General features: G+C 43.6%; 3 protein-coding genes across 3 annotated transcripts; 2 read left to right on the top strand and 1 right to left on the bottom strand.

The window, feature by feature from the left end:
* Window positions 1–2,340: 2,340 nt before the first annotated feature.
* Window positions 2,341–3,529, bottom strand: LOC148642068 (transcription factor HES-5-like). Its single transcript, XM_088616901.1, has 2 exons — window positions 3,379–3,529; window positions 2,341–3,266 (listed from the first exon to the last, which is right to left on the bottom strand). Exons 1-2 carry the CDS (start codon window positions 3,442–3,444, stop codon window positions 2,838–2,840), a joined length of 495 nt encoding a protein of 164 aa, XP_088473027.1. The 5' UTR covers window positions 3,445–3,529; the 3' UTR covers window positions 2,341–2,837.
* Window positions 3,530–8,262: 4,733 nt separating this feature from the next.
* On the top strand, window positions 8,263–9,581 carry LOC148642067 (transcription factor HES-5-like). The gene is made up of 2 exons (XM_088617284.1): window positions 8,263–8,412; window positions 8,525–9,581. The coding sequence occupies exons 1-2, from the start codon at window positions 8,347–8,349 to the stop codon at window positions 8,957–8,959; spliced, it is 501 nt and encodes a 166-aa protein (XP_088473410.1). The 5' UTR covers window positions 8,263–8,346; the 3' UTR covers window positions 8,960–9,581.
* A 6,631-nt stretch (window positions 9,582–16,212) lies between these two features.
* LOC148642066 (transcription factor HES-5-like) lies at window positions 16,213–17,455 on the top strand. Its single transcript, XM_088617252.1, has 2 exons — window positions 16,213–16,354; window positions 16,471–17,455. Exons 1-2 carry the CDS (start codon window positions 16,301–16,303, stop codon window positions 16,906–16,908), a joined length of 492 nt encoding a protein of 163 aa, XP_088473378.1. The 5' UTR covers window positions 16,213–16,300; the 3' UTR covers window positions 16,909–17,455.
* Window positions 17,456–20,124: the final 2,669 nt, after the last annotated feature.

Genomic DNA, 20,124 nt, shown 5'->3' with positions numbered 1-20,124 from the left:
ATTAATGAGTTATATTGATTCGACACGCACACATAATAATAATAATGCATTATGTGCAGTATCCACCTGGATGAGGCAACAGTCAGTACGCTCACCCAAACAAAAGACTTGGAGAGTCTTTTTCTATAGAAACAATCATACCTTTAAAGAAGAAAAACGCTTTTCTTTGCCGTCTAAATAATAGGCGCGTATATTTCAGTTGCTCGACAAGGCTACATTGCCAGCACACCGCTGTATCTGTAAAATGTTCTGGACAATGTGAGATGAGAGAATATGTAGAGTGTGCATTAACATTATTTAGGTAACGTTGGTGAAGGTGATGTTCTGCGATTGACTCGTTTTCCGTAGAGAGTGTGCCAATGTATCTCCACTGTGTTATAATTTAAAAAAGGAAGAATATATAACATCTGTAATTTCATCTGCAGTATGAATATTCTCATGACCCAACAGTAAAGAATGACTTCAAAGTCAGACATTTCAGGCCATACCAGGCACCTTATCTCCCGGTGGACTCAGTGTGTCCTAGAACACAGAAGCATAGCTGTTCCTAATGCCACATTTAGTCTGACTGGTTCATTTTCATTTACAGTGTTGGAAACAGGTGAGCCCAAAGACTGATGTGCCCAGAAAATGCTGAGCCTTGCAGTAATCATTCAGAGAAAATGTTTCATAAATTGTCTGTAAAGGGAACTTAGCATGAGTTCTCCTTTCCCTCAGCTTTTCTCTCACCCAGGTAATGGTCTTAACTAGAGACACCTGAAGAAGGCTCCACGGTTTTTCAGCATGGAATAAACCTAATACTTGTTCCTTTGCAGCCTACGCATGCTGACGCAGCTACCCACCTGAACTACTATGGTCCTACCTAGTTGCTTTACTTCTAAAAGTACGCGGAGATACATATTCCCACAAAAGTCTGCTGTAAAGTTACAGTGGGGCGAAGCGCCCGAGATCAAGATCAAAGGGCTGGAACATCAATCGTTTGTAGTTCCAGTCTGCGTGTTCCGATCTAAAGCGTCACGAATTCGACACCTACCAAGACAGCACACTTCACAGCCTTTTGCAGAAAGACTTCAATAACAGAGGTGGCAAGGCACGTGAGGCCGCCATGTGCGAAACTCGGCACCTAGCTGACATGGGGAAACCTTACCATGACAGGCTCGGAGCCACTTTAGAGAAATAACTTTTCAGAGAAAGGTTTTAATAGAACTTTTCATAGAAATAAAAACTGTCTAATGTAAAACGAACATAAGCTCACAGTTTCGCCCTTTGATTCTTTAAGTACGTAATTATTTCGTCACAATGAAATTATTCGAAATATACTAGTAAATATGGTAACGCTTTTTAATAGTAGGCACAAATTCCTCATGCATTCCAACTTAATAGAAGATGAGAACCAGCAATATCTTACAATCTTCGAGTTGTGATAAAATAAAATGAGCTCAAAATATTTGCCAATTATAGTGTTGATCAATTCACAATTTAGTGTACATTTTCCCCAAAATGATTATGAATAATCAATATAAATGATTATGCTAGGGTGATTATTTTAATGTTTACACTTTGATGTATTGTGATACGACATCATAAAATGTCTCATTTCTAGAATGTGCTTATTAACCTTCTTTTGCTAATTTAGCGAGGACTCAGACGACTCTACAAAGGAATTCCTGTTGTACTTGAGCTATTCGTTCGATGTTAATAAGGAATTTCTGCCAACTATTATAAAAGTGCGACCGAACAAAATTAAGAAAAGCAGCTATTTCTCAGTCTCAATGCGTATTTGGATGCAGGTGAACCCGTGAGTTCAATTAGCTGCACGTTCCAACAAGTCTTTCTCAAACAAAAGTGAGAAAACTTAGCAATTTTGAAGGCTGCGATTGACAAGCACGCCATTACTTCAAAGACTAAGCTGTTGTGGAGGTACGTGTGAACTCCTCAGAGGAATTAAAAAAAAACAAACATTAGTTAACATGAGAACAAAAGAAAAAATCCTTAACAATAGCTGCGGGCGAAGAAAAGGATAGCGGATGATATAAAATGCGACCACCACCTTTATAATTATGCAATTTGAATGAAAAGGCGCTATAAAAAAAGATCATTGGTACCCCATATTCAAAAGCACACAGGAATACATCAATTCTGACACATAAACGCTCATTTCTGCTGATCAGTTACTAGTTAGTATAGCTTTACGAGTCAGAAATGAATGTGTAGCCATTAAGAACTTAATACGAGCAATGGAAGGAGGTTATTGAAGATAGACAACCATGTCAGACCTAAATGTTTTGTCAAAATATCTAAATGTTACTTCTACACCACTTAAGAAACGACTCACAAAAATAAATTAAATAGATTTTATTATACAAGCGTGCCTTTGAAATTTCATTTTTCCAAAACCTTGTGGTTATTCTGTAAAACCTTGTTGTTGTTTTAACACATGACATTGTCATAAAACAGTTTTTACAAAAAGAAAACCTTATAACACATGCTGGAATATATAAATATAATACAGAACAGCCGCCATACACTGTACAAACATCTGTACTCATTAACTCATTATACGCACTATATAATAATGCAACAATAAGTGTGCTACAAACATTGTAGAATTAAAACGCACCATCGGGACAATGCTCTTTCTCTACTTAAAAATTTTTTTTCATAGAATTCTAGAGAATAATTATCTCACTCCTTACAAAGGGTGAGTGGAGACAGTATACACACAAGGTGTATTGAAAATCATGGAAACAGTACGTTCCTACTCAATCAGAGGAGTCCTGGACTTCAAGCTCTCCTCTAGTTTCATCGGATTGTCCTCAGTCACTCTAAAGTCCCCTCTACCAGGGTCTCCACAGAGTCGTGCGTGGGCTCGGTGCCACTTGCTTGGCAGAGATCGGTGTCCGCGTGGGTGTGGGGAGCTGTCCGTCCGGGCGACGGGTCCGAGAGGCTCTCTTCTGCAAGCCGTAGAAACACTCGAGGGCTTTCCGCTCGGCGGCCTGCTGAGGGGCGTGGAGAGACAGGTACCGGAGGGTCTCCTGCAGACACCCGGAGAAGCCCTGCTGGTAGCCCGCGCTGGCGCAGGACTCGCTCTGTTCCTTCAGGAAGCGCACGGTCATCTCCAGGATGTCCGCCTTCTCCAGCTTGGCGTTGGGCTGCGGCTGCTGCTGCTGCTGCTGCTTGAGGTGCCTCTGCAGCAGCGCCTTCAGCTGCTCGATGCTGGTGTTGATGCGGTCTCGGCGCATCTTTTCCACGATCGGCTTGCGCAGCTGGAAGAGAGAGCAGAACGGTTTGAGTTCTCGGATCTCAAGGGAACGGGGTTACAGATCATGACTCTCAAGCAGACCCTGATTGAACAACATCCGCGCAACTCGTACTTACTCTGTTCTTTTCTTTGTTCGAGAAGTGGAAGGCGGTAGTTTCCCTCTGCACAGTGATAGGAGCCATGGCGGTAAGGGTACGCGCTGATTGTCGCTGCAGGTCTGGCTGGGCGATGCCAAAGTTCAGAGTCGGTCTGAAGGGCTGGTGGCGAAGCTCTGCTGTATTTATAGTCGGGCTCCGGGTCTGGCCGCGTGGAGCTCAAGCTCCCCGAGCTTTCCCACACTCCCCAGCCAATCGCGTGGCTCCCGGCGACAATGGATGACATCAATTACTTCACGGTTTAGTGATTCGGATGTCTCCAGAAAGCACGGGGTGGGGGCGCACAAGCCGACCGAGGGAGTGTGTCGGTGTGTGACCGCGGCGTGCAAGGCCTGTGGCCCTGAAACCTGGGAAATTCCCGCCCCCTGAAACTCAGACCTGCTGCCGGAGGCAAAGATCAAACGGCCTCTCTGAAGTGGCAGCGCTATTAGCAGAAATATGTCAGGCGCATGCCTGGCCGTTCCAACGACCATCACCACTGGTGCAGTTGCTGCTCGTCGTTTTTCTTCTGTAATTAAAAAAAAAAACCGCAGCGTGGAGGCCAAGCCCGAGCAAGGGAAATTATAAATACAAACTTGACAGGTGTTTGGGAATTGTAGGATTTCGACATTTAAGAGTTTCCTCGGACATTTCCACTCGTACGTTATGCATAGAAGAACATTCCACATCTAGGTACTGTTGATCCCACAGTTTTCCCTGTGCAGACTGTTGGCTGAGATTTGTCCGTCTCTATGGGAAACTCGACCGTGACCTGAGATGAAAACGTGTAACTATAGCCCCACACACAGGAAATCCAGCACACACAGCAATTGTCTAACTCGCCTGAGCACTCACCCTTGTTTAGACACACGCTCGGAGGTGGATACAAATATTGTTAGTGGACGGGATTGTGCAGATGCGATGTTATTGACCAGTGCTGGGGTTTTCCTAAAGTGTTCTGATACTCATGAATGTCAAAAGTCAGCTCTGTGGGCGAATGTAGGAGGTGTTTTGATTCAGTATTATTCGCTTGGTTCTTGGTCAAAGAATGCACGGTGGCGTTTTGAGAAAAACTTTCTGCTGAGTGAAGACTGGTATTTTGCGGCGACACCTGAAGAAGGCTCCACGGCCGAAACGTTGTGTTCTCTTTCTTCTTTTTTTCAGCATGGAATAAACCTATTACTTGTTCCTTTGCAGCCTAGGCATGCTGACGCAGCTACCCACCTGAAATATAATTTGCCTCGTTCTTTCGAGACGTTCGTTAAACAAACCTATTGGGTAAAAACTACTTAAAGCAGAGACCAAACTATGTGCGCTTTATTGTGACGCTTGTGTGTGCAAGTTGTTGATTTCCCTACCGGGTCTGAGCATGTTTTGGGGAGGGAAAAAAACTTTAGAAAAAGGACTGATATGGTTTCAGTTTTGATGTTTCCTGGGAGACGCACTTGATGGAGAGGCGCGAAATCAGGAGGGGTCAAAACCCACACCCTCACCTCTAACGGGCAATTCTACACGGCACGCTTCCTTTGTGAGTCAGCTGAAAGCCGAGAATGAAACACGAGTGTGGGAAAGCCACGACTAAGCTGGCCCCACACGTGTGGAGGCACAACTCTTTATCTTTCATGCTCGCCAACTGTTTCGGTGAAAGGAAAGCGGGCAGGGTTCTGGGTAGTGAAATCACGGCATTGGGGGTCAATACAGGAGCACACTATTAATTTATTCATCTGAAAGATTATTCCCTCTCTCCCCGTGTGCTCAGAAAGAAGCGAGCAACGAGCCAAATTCATAAGCGGCAAAATCACTGTTCGAAAATTGTTAATCAGCGGCGTTTTACAGTAAACACAAAGAAGCATCTTCTTGAATGAAATCAAACAATAAAGACGTGTTCAATATCATTACAATGTGTATAATCTGATATGAATCTACATCCTTTACAGCTGGTAACGAAGTTTGTACTGGAAAAAAAAACTAATTTAATTTAAAAACAACACTTTTGGGGCATTATTATGACAAAACATTGGCAAAGGCAAAGTTGAGAACTGTTTGCCAGGTGATATTTACGTATAAAGCACAGCAATTAATACACTTATGCTTTTATAAAACCTGTCCTTCGGAGGCCATATTGTGGAAAAACAGAATTTCTCTGATGTGTATTGCCTCATTGTTGTGAAGGTTTTCAAAAAGCTTTCATATCAATACGTACTTCTTTTTCTCTTTTGAAGGAGATGGGATACAAACCAGATATTGGCTACAGCTCTATTCCCTTCAATATAAACAGAGTGAGTGCTAAATGTATATTTATGCTCTTGCAAAGGAGATATACATTTCCTTTACATGAGCATTACAATGCCCTTAGATTTAACATGTCAGTGGGTTGCTTGAATGTTTCTGCTGAGGTCTCCAGAAGAATTTCATGCAGTCATGACGTGCTTTGTTGTTGCCACTTCGCAGTAAAATGGTAAGGAGACATAGACAAGCAATTCGGCACAGGTCTCAACAGATCCATGGATCTGCTAGTGATATTGGAGCTGCCAGTGTGCATTAGAGAGTGTGCTTAATGGTGGACAGGTGGACAGGAAGTGCAGTGTCTCCTGCAGACACCAGGAGCACCCTAGCTGTGGCACACCCCAAGGCCTTTTCAAGGAAGTTGTGTTTCTCAGCTCGGTGCTGGGGTCCTAACTCTCCAGCATGTCCTTGATCTGCTCTGTACAGCTGCTGCAGTGATCTCGGTGCATCACAACCAGAACTCTTAAAGGAACAGAGGCAGCAGTGTTTATCATGCTTCTCTGTTTAGCCCTTCAGGTATTTGTCATGCTTGCGGCTTTGTTTTCTTTTCTGGGGAACTTGAGGTTGGTGAATTTGCATCTGAAGGGGCTTTTCACTCAGAAGGTGGTAGATAAGTCCCCTCAGAGTAAGAGAAGAGTCCACAATTATCTTATGTTCTGGCGTATGCAAGCGTTTCCACTAGAAGAACATTTTTCCGGTTATGAGCCGATACAGAGTAGCCAGGCAGTGAGCTTTTATTACCTAGGAACTACCCACCCACAAGAAGAGAGGGTTTTATATATACTGTATATATTGCATATGGGTTATTAAAGCTCTAAAAGATAAAACTAGATATTCTTTATCTGGTATGAACAGTGAACAGCGTTGTATCTGCAGTCTGATACTTTCCAGCTAGGAAAGTTTTTATGGGAGCTTTTTATTTGTATATTCTCTAATATTTTCTTATCAGTATTTTTCAACTTATTTTATGATAAATCGACAACACTGTCAATAATTATTTTAGGGGGGAGATATATTGGTAATGACATTTTCTTGTTCAATTTTTAGACAGCACCAGAGTGGTGGTGCAAATTTCGCTTTGATTTCTGAGAAAATAGAGTTATTCTGAAGTGTCAGGGATGCTGAGAAAAGTCTCTTGTATATTCTGTGTTTTACGGTGGTACGTGAAGTTTTACTTACTACAACAGCAATTGCAATTGTCTCCTAAGAGATATAATTATTCATGTTATTAAATCATATACATGAATCCAGATATTACCATTTTCGTTGTGCTATTACAAAGCACCTTTCACCTTAATGTGTTTGAAATTCGATATGGGAGATCAATAAGTGTAGTCTCTTCAGTTACCTTTTTATCAACTTCGATGCTACTGTCCTGCTTTGTTTTAAAATCTATTTCCATAATCGATTCCTTTTAAACAGTAGCGCTTCCCAGGCAATTAAACAAGCTTTCAATGCAGTGTGAAAATCTCACACGTCTCGGGAACGCCGCTGCGCTACAATAGAGCAGGGTAGCTTATTATCCTGGAGGAGGGAAGAGAGAATTAACACCTCGTGGTATGGGGAATACGTGACAGGCTTCTCAGTAACAAGGCGGGGAGTGCTTGGCTCTGTTGCCACACGAGTTCTGGTTACCTGCGCAGGTGCCGTTCTGACACCTGACCGCAGGATTAAGGCTGCAGAGCGGTGGGCCTGCGGCTACAGCTGACGCGCTCGGGAGATTAAAGAGCAGCTGTCGGGCACAAGCGTGAGTCTCACTTTTACGATCCTTTCCCACACTTGCTGCCACTGGGGGGAGGGGGGGAATGAAACACACCTTATTAAATTTCACGTCTCATTCTTTCTGTATAATCCCAAATGATATCCTGTACTCTTACATTCTTCAACCACTTCTATCTCTCAGGATTTTCGCCCTACCGGAGTTACTTTGCACAGCTATTGACATTGCGTTGACATTAAATGAAAGAACATTTACATATATTTTGTTGCATTTTATGTTTGAAATGTCACTGACATTTGCATTTTAGACAACAAAAACACACCTGAATATCAAGCTATAATTTAAAAAATAAATGTTGAAATCCTACATTTCTCAAATACCTGTCAAGTTTGTATTTATAATTTCCCTTGCTCAGGCTTGGCCTCCACGCTGCGGTTTTTTTTTAATTACAGAAGAAAAACGACGAGCAGCAACTGCACCAGTGGTGTTTGTCGTTGGAACGGCCAGACATGCGCCTGACATATTTCTGCTAATAGCGCTGCCACTTCACAGAGGCCGTTTGATCTTTGCCTCCGGCAGCAGGTCTGAGTTTCAGGGGGCGGGAATTTCCCAGGTTTCAGGGCCACAGGCCTTGCACGCCGCGGTCACACACCGACACACTCCCTCGGTCGGCTTGTGCGCCCCCCCCCAGCCCCCACCCCGTGCTTTCTGGAGACATCCGAGTCACTAAACCGTGAAGTAATTGATGTCATCCATTGTCGCCGGGAGCCACGCGATTGGCTGGGGAGTGTGGGAAAGCTCGGGGAGCTTGAGCTCCACGCGGCCAGACCCGGAGCCCGACTATAAATACAGCAGAGCTTCGCCACCAGCCCTTCAGACCGACTCTGAACTTTGGCATCGCCCAGCCAGACCTGCAGCGACAATCAGCGCGTACCCTTACCGCCATGGCTCCTATCACTGTGCAGAGGGAAACTACCGCCTTCCACTTCTCGAACAAAGAAAAGAACAGAGTAAGTACGAGTTGCGCGGATGTTGTTCAATCAGGGTCTGCTTGAGAGTCATGATCTGTAACCCCGTTCCCTTGGGATCCGAGAACTCAAACCGTTCTGCTCTCTCTTCCAGCTGCGCAAGCCGATCGTGGAAAAGATGCGCCGAGACCGCATCAACACCAGCATCGAGCAGCTGAAGGCGCTGCTGCAGAGGCACCTCAAGCAGCAGCAGCAGCAGCAGCAGCAGCCGCAGCCCAACGCCAAGCTGGAGAAGGCGGACATCCTGGAGATGACCGTGCGCTTCCTGAAGGAACAGAGCGAGTCCTGCGCCAGCGCGGGCTACCAGCAGGGCTTCTCCGGGTGTCTGCAGGAGACCCTCCGGTACCTGTCTCTCCACGCCCCTCAGCAGGCCGCCGAGCGGAAAGCCCTCGAGTGTTTCTACGGCTTGCAGAAGAGAGCCTCTCGGACCCGTCGCCCGGACGGACAGCTCCCCACGCCCACGCGGACACCGATCTCTGCCAAGCAAGTGGCACCGAGCCCACGCACGACTCTGTGGAGACCCTGGTAGAGGGGACTTTAGAGTGACTGAGGACAATCCGATGAAACTAGAGGAGAGCTTGAAGTCCAGGACTCCTCTGATTGAGTAGGAACGTACTGTTTCCATGATTTATTAATGTTGATTACACAATGTGTATCCAATCGCGCCCTTTATAAGGTGAATTATGTGATTTAATGTGTATTTATGGGATATTTCTGTAATGCTGGAAATACAGAAATGTATTATTACGCCACTACAACATTTGTAGACAATTCTATGACATGTACTATCATGTATTATGCAAAGGATTTTTCTTCTGAAGGCATCAGAAAAGTTTGCTTAAGGTCGAGCGTTTCCCCAGAAAAGTATAGGGGGTGTAGTTTCGTATCTGAATAAAATGTGACCTTTTGTAAAGGTGCCGTTTTAGGCTTATACTGCCTTAATGAATTTTCATCTTGTAAATGAATACGCTTTATGGTTAAATCAAGCTACGAAGAGTGCATCCGTTGTTCTTAACATTTAAGGTGATGTGATGCGTTGTGTGGAGCTCCACTGCACTGAATTAAAGAGACTGTCATTTAATAAAAGGAAGACTAAATTGCATTTTCATGTTTGAAATTGCGAAAAATAAAGATAAATCATTTTACTTTTACCGGCGTGGTGTATTGTAATCGTTTTTGTATTACATAATATATGCAGTACATTGCATCACATTACAAACTTTGCAATTATTAACGGCATAAAGTCCACAATTTCTGGGATTTACACTCATATATATACCTCCTTTATATACTACTTCAATACTTACAAAATAAAAAAACAATACTTGCAATGAAACGTAGCCCAAGCTACCTATGCACTTCATACAGGGGAATTATCGTTTAAAACTCTATAACTCGACGAGTTAAATTACTTAATGAGAGCGGCCCGTGTCTAACGCGTTATTGCGTTCGGATATTCTTTTTTCGATGTAGTCAGGTAGGGTACATATTTCAACCTTCGTCTTCAATCACAACGCTTGCGAGCGCCTACCATACTGTATTTATCGTATTTACAGGATGTCAAAGCATTTGAAGCTTTTAAACTAGCGGTGACACATTGAGTTCACCCTTGCTCCGAAGCCTGAGTTTCGCTCAGTCGTCATTATTGTAACTTTTTTTTTGTTATTAATAATGCAACATTTTATTGGGAGTTTTTTCCAAGAAATTCAAACTCCTTTACACAAAAGTAGAATGAATTCCAATGTGTAAAAACTTATTACATAATCAAAAAGAAAAAAAAAACCTTCACAGACAGCATCTATATTAAGGCTATAGGCCTATTATATCATATTAAACTGTGATTTACAATGTCCTGTCGTATATCTTTTTTTTTTTTCTCCATACGGATAAATGTATGATTTCTAAACCCTGCGCCACTGGCGGAAACCGCGCTAGCAGCGGTGAGAACTGAAGTCTGGAAGGGCGGGTTACAGTAGGCGGGCTGGTTTCTTTGAAGCTGCCGCATAACAAGCGCGGGCGCTGTCTCCGCTAACAAGAAAAGATGGCGGCGGTGGATAAAACGCTGAGTCGGAGTGTGGGAATGAGTGAAAGGTGTCGTCCCCAGAGAAGAGTCATAAAACACTAAAGGCATCCGGGAGGATCGCTGAAACTATGTTGACTGTAAACATGTCATGTGCACACTATAGTGTTTTATAAAAGCGCCAGCAGCTTCTATAGCCCACCTGAGTGCTGCTGGCTTCAGGGACATCATGATCATTTTTCAAGGTGTCATCCTTTCCTCTGGTGGTGCTCTGTACATCGAAAGAGTATGATACAGCGCCTACTGCATGAAGGCAAAGATAACTCCCTCTTCATTTAAGGGGTCAAGAATATCAGTTTTTATTAACAGTATTACATTTCAAATCATATTTCAAGATTTAGGCAATTCAGGTTCTAAGTAATTGCATTGCACTTCTAGAAGTGAAGCAGATAAAAATACACTGGGTATAGCTTGAGACCACTTCAAAACCCCGGAGCGTTGCAGTCACAAGGACTGTCATGATGTATCGGTCACTGCTTTGGGTCACTTTAAGAAAATTGGAGAAAAAAAGGAAACCTCGCATTTAATTTCAAAAGCCAAATGAGTGCATTTGTTTTTCCCCCAAAAAGTCTGAACACAGAATGCTGAGATAAAACTTGCACCATATGATTTCCTTTTTAAATATGCTTGCTGCTCCACTTACCATGGCAAAACTAGTCCTTAAAAGATATTCAAGCGCACTCATGGGTTATACAGTAAGGAAAGAAAAAAAACAGTGTCTAAATGTTTCTATATCTCGGAGGAAATATAGATTTTATTTTAAACGTATAGAGGCCCTTCTGTATTTTTTTACCTCTCTCTCTTACACACATATAAACAGATGTTCTCACTGGGAATGTCAATTAAACACAATTACCAAGCCCCCCGACCAAAGGCACACTTGTACTGCCCTGCCCCGCTGAGAAAATCGTTCAGTAAACGGGGGCACAGTGTGGGAGACCCAGCCAAGCTCCCACTCACACGTTCCAAAGCCAATAGCTGACCTCTCCCGATCAGAAGCCCTGTATCACCATCATAATCCACAGATCAGTGAAGAGCCACCTCCCTCCTGGGTGCATGCAGACCTGCACAGCGTCACAGTCCCTTCGCCTGCACTGCGCTGCCCTTTTGCAAAGGAAATCAAGCCTGCTCAGGTCAGTTCTTTTGGTAATTAGGGTGCTTTCCCCTATTTGTTGGCCTCCTCTTTCCATCAGCACAACCTTAAAATGGAAGTCTGTCACATCAGGGAAAGTAATTATACAATGAGCAAGTTTACACCCTCAAATGATTACATTAAGTATGACTTCTGTCTGTAGCATCTAGCATGTAGCATGTGTATAACACACTCATTACAGGTATGTGAAGGGTCAGTTTCTAATTGAAGTGCCTGTGGGGTGGGGTGGGGGGGGCGATGGTTCGTTGTGGAGCAGAGGGAGGAGTGGGGCGTGGGGCGTGGAAAGAGAGGAGTGGTGCCAACCCTCTGGGTGGTCCTGCACGTGCTCAGAGGAGATATCATTACCACATGGCACCTTCAGACACGGATCATATCTGAGCAGGTGCACAAGGTTAAGAGCTTACATGGCATTCATACAAATGCATGCATTTGCACTTAAAGTCTCAAGATGGATCCAAGTTAATTTTCCATCACTTTTTATAAACTTCTGCTTGCAAAGTGAGGATTGCGCATAGAGACGCACACTCAAGACAGCTGAAATGAGGGTTTCGGATTGGGTCAACCCAGGAGTTTCTGCAAAGATAAACCGTTTAACACAGAGCACTTTCACTGGCTCATCTCGGTTAGAAATCTCTCCAGCGCACTGCCTCGTGTTAGCAGACGTGATTTGCCTGCGTCTGGGCGCACAGTTGAAAAACAAAGGTGTGAAATTCTCAGCGAGATCCCGAGCCGAGTTCATTGCAAGCCCTTCCCTTTATCTGTTTCTTCCCACCATATTTACAAAGAGAGAGAAAGGCATGCTTAAGGTATGAAGTAATCGCAATGCCAGCATCCAGCCTTACTTCATGATAAAGGACACGTCTCTATAATAGGCCTCCTCTAAACAGTTTCAAGGTAGCAGGCCCAGCTGCTCTTGTGTTTAACAGAAGTCCCTCTTTAGAGCGCAGGCCCGTTCCTCTTTCCCACACTTTGCTCTTATTCACTGCCGCCTGAGATCTCCACACAAAACAAGTGGGCTTTTCTGGCACGCCCTGCCACTGATAGACTGCTTTTTTATTGTGTCTTGTTTTCAATAGGCCATCTGGGCATTTGCTGTGTTAGCCAAACATATATTTATTTGTAGTACACCTTAAAAAAGGACAGGGGGGGGTTGGTGAGTGCAGTGTATCTTTTTAGAAAAGCAGACTTGGACTTCCTCAAAACCCCGTTGTTTTTCACAAGACTCTAGTTAGGAACAAAAAGAATAACCACATAATCGCAATGCAAATTGGACGGATGGATAGATTGGTTTCCAGTTGAAATCTTAGCCCCCCTTAGCACCCTTTGGGCATATTCATTTCCATGTTAAATGATATACCTTTATTCGTCATGAAATAACTACAGGTGCCTTCTGCACATGGAAACCTGAGTGGAGAATTTGGAAGACTTTGATTCAAAGGCCAACGTGCTGAGCAAGTCCTTCATCCACGCATGAGACACAGAAAGAACAATATCCCACAGAGTAAAAAAAAAAGGACACACCAGCACCCACTTGTAAAGGACATTAAATATTTTAAAATCACATAGAAAAACATTTTTTGTTTTTACTTTGCAAACAACCGACACAAAAGCCAATATGCTATTATTAAGTCACGGCTTTCTAAAGAATGAAGTCCGATGACATTTGACACTGGAACATTTTCCCGCCTTGCCAAGCTATTCAAGGCTTTGCTGTGAATGGGGGATCACGTGACGCTGGAATGCGATTGAGCAGCCACATCAAGGGAATGGTTATAATCTACCCGAGAGGTCAGTCGTTTCCCAGCTTCCAGAGAGACGGAGTCTCATAGATGCTTCATATTGTATGAGATGCACATCACCTTCCCCTCAGCATGGGAGCTGCTGTCACTCAGCGGACAGTGGAAGCCTATTTAGCAGAATCCCGAATCCCGTTGTCTCCCTAAGACGTTACTGGTTAGGGTGTGAGAAACTCAGTCAAGGCTCAGGCACGCACACGTCCAGCATTCCTGAAGTTTTGTCTGCTTTCTGCTTTAGTGCTTCTACAATAGATTCAGAGACACGTATATGTGCATGCCCAGAGAGGGACTGGCATCCTGTCTGGGCTGTAGTCTATAGATGGTGGGTGCGATTGGCAGCAACCTTTCAGTCCTGAACAAAAAAAGCATTTTCCATTAAAGAACAAGAAAGGTTACCTTCACACTGAAAAGGAGAAAGGAGAAACAATTTCTGCTGTTAAACCTTCTTCAAGTCACATCTGAGCCCGTACACCTGCAGAAGGCTTAACACCTGAAATGCTTTTCTTTCTCCTTTCTACTTTTCCACTGTGGAAGTGACCTCTTCTTGTTCCTGTGCGCCCAGGACTCCCTGACACAGCTCCCAGTTTGAACAATTTCAGAAAAGGGCATCTATGGGGCAACAATCTAAAAGGAGCCCTAAGAATGATTCATTTGTTTCTCGTTATCTGTTTTGCTAAAAGTGGAATGTGATCAGAGGAGTTTGCGTCTCATGAAACGTCACTGAACAAAAGATGACCGTTCTAGATTCATTCTACACGCAGCCTGGATCGATATACTAGGTAATGGGTTTCAGAGCAGCAAAACGTGAAACGTTTCAGATTCTGTCAACTGTTTTTCAGTAAGAAAGTAAAATATTAAAACTACCCAGTGACGAGCCTCAGGATACAGCCAGTCCACTTAGAGAATCCCAAAGGATTGCTTCCACATTCTCCCGTTCCTCACAGAGGCCTTTAATACACTCACAGAGCTCTGTGGACTGTTACATTTTTCACTTTCATTTTAAGTTCACATTCAGCTTTCCTTAAAAAATCATTATGAATAAAATATTAAATGCAAGTAGAAAAAGTGAAAAGCCAATGTGACAATAACCGACTGCGTGGTTTCATTTAAATAATGGTAATTTTTTAATGCCAGAATGAAGTCATGAATATTTCATGTGTAGTGGGAGATCATGGGTGACCCCTCTAAAATGTAAATGTTATATTTACAATTTACAGTCATACCTGGTCAGCATTATTCAAAGCTAAAACGTTGTTATCCATAGCATATCGTATTTGTAAAAGGATTTTGTTTGCCGGTTTTTTTTTTAAAGAAAGAAATGGCATGAAAGTAAAAACCGAATATAAAAAAAAAAGGGAGATGCAAAATTAAAAGACTTAGTGTGGCATTCACCTTTGCTGACAGCCATCACCACTTCTTAAGAAAGATTCCCGCGCGCTCCAGCCAGCTGCTCTTTTGTATGACGGATGCGGTCTTCAGACAAGAATCTTGGAGCCCGGACTGCGCTGACTTTCCCACACTCCATATTCGACTGGAGGACAATAGAAGTGTGCCGTGTTCTAAGCCCCATTCGCAATGCCCTTCTGTTTAGTATCCAATTCCCAAAGGACCATCTGGGCACGGATCATGTTAATATAAGGTTTGCCCAACTGTTATCAATTAAAAAGTACCATCTCTCCATATTAGAGCAACGTACATTAGCTCTGTTTAATCTCACCGGGTTTTTTTTTTTGTTTTTGTTGTTGTTGTTGTTGGTTTCAAGCAACGAGGTATTCCAAAAGAACAGAGAAGAATGTTGTAATTCTTAAAGCAGTGTAATTGTGTTTTTAATTAGCACACTCCACTCTTGGCTAATTAAATGCGCATTACTAGTGGTTATACAAAGTTTAGTGTTTTGTTTTGTTTTTTTCATTTTCAAAGTGCGGCGCAGCAAACGCTACAGAAAGCCTTTGGCGAGACTCTGGAGTAGCCTGGCAGAGGAAATGCAGACTAAATATCCAGGCAGATCTGCACAGCTGTATACAAGAATATGATCTCAAACGCACTTTTCCTCAAATTAAACGTGTTTTTCTGGTATGTTCACGTCATTGCCTCGAGTTTAACGTCTTTGTTAAAACACAAACTTTCATTCCAGATAATATAATAACCGATTTCTGAGATTTCCTTTAATATTAAAATGTTTGCCCCTATAAATCCAAGATCCTCCCAGGTAACAAGGTTTAAAATAATGAATGAACTGTCGGGCGTCGGTCACTGTATAGAATAAATTGGATCTAACTGACCAAGCAATGAGCGGTTAATTCAAAAGGGAAATATCTACAATCCTCTTTAACCCGGGCAATTAAACAGAGGGCTGTTACTCACATTAAAGTTGTCTGGGGATCCTGTACATACACTCACGTCTATGAAAGTTTCACTTGGTCGTTTTTTCCCGCCTTGTTCACGCTTTCATCCTCCTGTCTGAATGAGGCATCATGTGATTTTTCGACTACGGGTGAGGAGAGCGCGAAAAAGACAAATCTGCGTCCCTGCGGAGGTCAGCTCTTTCCCAGATCCTACACGATTCCACGGGCGCTGCCTATTAGCGCGCACACTCCACCTGTTCATTTGGAAGACGGCTATTATCCCTAGGCAATATGCAGTCAATTTAGCATGAAGTAATTGAAGCTACTTCTATTGTTCAGCAACGGAGCCTGATTGGCTTTTAAGTGTGGGAAACCCCTGTGAAGCAAAGACTCACACCGCCTTACGCTGTCGGAGATATATAAATAGACGCGACGCTCCAAGCTCAGTCAATATTAACTCCCGCACTTGAGAGCTACTGGTGGCGTTGTGAGCGGTATGGCTCCCGTAAATCTTTACAGTATCTCTCCGAATTCGAAAGAAAAAATGAAAGTAAGTATAAGAGCTTTGCGTGCTTATTACTGGCGTGTTTCACAGGTTCTCTGCCTATTCTGGGGAAAATGTTGCAGTTCTCTAACTTTCAGTCTTTTTTTTTATTTTCTTTCCAGCTAAGAAAACCAGTCGTGGAGAAGATGCGCAGGGATCGCATCAACAACAGCATTGAGCAGCTGAAGCAGCTGCTGGAAAGCGAATTCAAGGCCGGCCAGCCCAGCTCCAAGCTGGAGAAGGCTGACATCCTGGAGATGGCCGTGTGCTACCTGAGGGACCACTTGCACCGCGTGTCGTCCTTCAAGGCGATCACGCCAAAGCAGGGCTACGCCGAGGGCTTTTCCAAGTGCCTGGAGGAGACGCTGCGCTTCCTAGCCGTGCACGACCCCCTGAATAAATCCCAGTTCAAGCTTCTCCGCCACTTCCACAAGGCAGACCGCCAGCTGTGCGGCCGGGACGGGGCCGGTACAGCGGCCGGTCCCAGCTACACGCCCGCCAGCGGCGGTTCCAAACGCGCCGCCCCGCGCTCCGCCGAGCGCCTCTGGAGACCCTGGTGACGTCCTCCAGACGGGCGTCTCGGTCCGGGGATTGTGAAAACGGAGGATGACGGGGCTTCTTGTGACAGTCTTAATAAATCCTCCCTTCGTAGGAAATATTAATTCCCCTTTTATCTTATCTGACAATTGTAGGCAAAAATTGCCCTTAATGATTATTCTGTAGAGGATGTCGCAGCGTGAAATTGTATTTAATCTATTTCAATAATGCTGTAAATTTTTACTTCACTTAATTTGAAGTTGTTTTTACATATTGTAAAACTTTTATGCTTTATAATACTTGGAGCGTGTTTTGTTTTTCTTGATGGGAAAAGATTGTTACTCTTATACGAGCATCATATTAATAATAGTGATTTTGTTTTTTTAAGTCTTAGGTTAAAAATAACCAAGCTCTTGTCCGGGCTGAACTTTCTTCTGTATTCAGAAAATTCTTTATCTTAGTAAAGAAGCACTAAATGTATTAATTGCTGTTTATCATATTGATAACACCAGGACTCTGTGTTGTTCTGTGACTCTTTTATACTAAGCTTAATAAAAGAATGAAAAACTATATCGTGTTCGTCCTGAATTTGAGTTCTTTTTGAACCTGGGTCCTTACTCAAACTCTTGCAAAGTCTTTCAAGTGAAGCCGCCGAAAAAAACCGCAGCGACAAAAGCTTTATTTCAACGAGTCGCATTTATATACTAATTGTACAGCAGGTCTGTGTTCACGAAACAATGTTCACATATTTCCACTTTACTAGCACCCTCGTTTTTTGCCTTTCACGTAAGGGTTTAATTTCGGGGTAACGTGTCACCTACAACAAAAAAACATCATAATGGAGTCGGGAACAATATTTGAAACTGAATGATTGTTCCTGACGTTCTTAAATTCTATAATCCCATGAACAAAATGACAGCTACTCTTATAGTAGCTATTGCCTTTCACTCTATACATTTCAGAGACCACATTATCGACGGGAGTCCCGAGACGGAGTTATACCAGCCTGTAATATATATGTATGCAGCGGGTAAATGCAATTAGCTATTCACTATGAAGACAAGTACTTTCAAATATACCAGTTCTTTAAAAATCAGTTTTTCAAACGCACTCCACCCAGTAAAATATTTTAAATCAAAGAGGCTCTATGAGAAAGGCGCATCTACAGGGGAAATGACCTATTATCAAGGTTATTAAGTGGGAGAAGCAGCTATCATTTTTCGGCCGTGGGGATTTGGGCTTTAATTAAGACTGTCAAGACGATTAACGATCGTGGCTAATTGTTATTTGACCTTCGCTTGTCTTCATCGTTTACAGTGAATTACATTGTTTTGTGTGTTACCAGTTTTATTCACCCATGCAGTAGCAAACAAGACGCTGGGTTTTGGTACGGGAAGCCCTTTGAATACAAAATATCTATTCTATCAAGGTGTTTATTGTCCGAGGGGCTGGGGAATTGGAGGGAAAGAGCTCTTCGTATCTGAGCGGGGGAGTGGAAACCTCTCGCTGTGAGTTGTGGGCAAGTCGAGTCGCTCTGTTGGGTAAACACTGTTTCAAAGTGACCATCCAGCTGCCGTGTTCTACAAAGCCACAGCAGCCTTCCCGAAACACGACTCTGGGAGATCCAGCTCCCCCAGCTTTCCCACACTCGCCCCATTCAAAGCTTTCAAAAGCCAGACAAAAGAAGTGTGTCGTATTTCGCGCCGCATTCATGTCGCTCTCCAGCTCAGGATTTGATTCCTAGAGCACACCATCTGGAGACAAGTCGTGAAACCGCTCGTACGTGTGACGGCTGTACGTGTAATATATGATCACTGCTCATGTCCTTCCCTATCCGAGCACAGGTCTCAAAGGCGCCCAAAGCCAGCCACCCCTTGCACAAACTGGGCTGGCCTGACCGCACCTGAAGGCAGCGATAGTGTTGGCTTCGCTTTCACCACACAAGTCATTTCACAGCACGTTTTCCAAATCTTGCATAGCCAGGCGTTCGCCTCGTTTGTATTCCAAGTACAATTCTAACCTGGGGCTTTCTTGCAGCCTGTGGGTCTCCTCCTTATTTTTGCGGCCGTTTCCATAAAAGCGGTCGATCGCAAACAGACTGGTTTGCAAGCCAATTATATGTTGACTCCTTTTTTTAACAAGCCCATTATGCCAGAGGTCAATTAAAGGGGTCACGATTCCGATATTCCCGCTCCCGACGCACCCACTGAGAGCTGTAAGGAGAAGGGGGAGCGAGGGGGTGTTTGATTGTGTGTGTGTGCGGGGGGGGTTAATTGGCTGGAAAGCAATCCTTGGAAACAGGCGCCATTCCCAAAGGATCTGTTCCACTCCGTTCCCATACTGTACTGTATCGCAGTGCTCCTGCCTACTGACTGAAGTCTTATCACCTTTTCCCGAATTATCAGATAACAAAGACAAGCGGTGTACAACAGGATGATCTGCACTCAAACCCCTGTACTCACAGCTTAACCCATTCGATGGGAAAAGATAAGCCAAAGTCTTAATTTACAAATAAAAGACATATTTGCAACACTCCTCGAGGAAAAAAAGATTAAAGGATTACTTCTGCGAGCGAAGCGTATTTCATCCATTTAATTAAATAAATGAATAGTCGTTGTGGTCCTGTTTACTTGTTTCCTATGTGCGTCTTCTGTCTTGTAGCAACGGCTGAATATGTTTTTAGAGTGCTCCATTCACCCCGTGACTCAGTGGTTCTGAGGCTGGGGTGCACGCAACCCGGGCGTGAGAGATGCCCTTTCTGCAGAAAAATCTTCCAGATTGTTTTTTTTTCGAGAAGGCAAATCATCGAAAAAACGATTTTTGACCCTGGGTGCGAAAACATACTTTGAGAATCAAAGTGGCGCAGAGGCAGCAGTAAAGGTTATGAGCCACTGTATAACCTACATCTTTTTATTTCACGCTTCTAAAAACGACTCTACATGCGAGATTAAATTATAAGAGGTTTTCGCAGGAGAACAAATAAAGCTATGGTCAACATACCCATAGAAAAAAAAAACAGTCCTACCCGCAGGGAGGAACAGCTGACCTAGAGAATTAACCCAATTGACAAGACTGAGCTGGATATACACGTTTTCCACACTTTCCAGGTACTTAGTCCACTGTTCTCAAAGCTTGTCCGTCGTTAGTACACAGTCACGGAACTCCATTAGTAGGTTATAGGTGTAACATATTTCGGCGGAGGAGGTAAGTTTACGGGTACCAACAAACTCGGTACTTGA

This window comes from Lepisosteus platostomus, chromosome 23, assembly GCF_059453375.1.
Source record: "Lepisosteus platostomus isolate fLepPlt1 chromosome 23, fLepPlt1.hap1, whole genome shotgun sequence".
Lineage (NCBI taxonomy): Eukaryota > Metazoa > Chordata > Actinopteri > Semionotiformes > Lepisosteidae > Lepisosteus > Lepisosteus platostomus.
The sequence above is the reverse complement of the archived record's forward strand: the minus strand, read 5'-3'. Positions and strand labels throughout refer to the sequence as shown.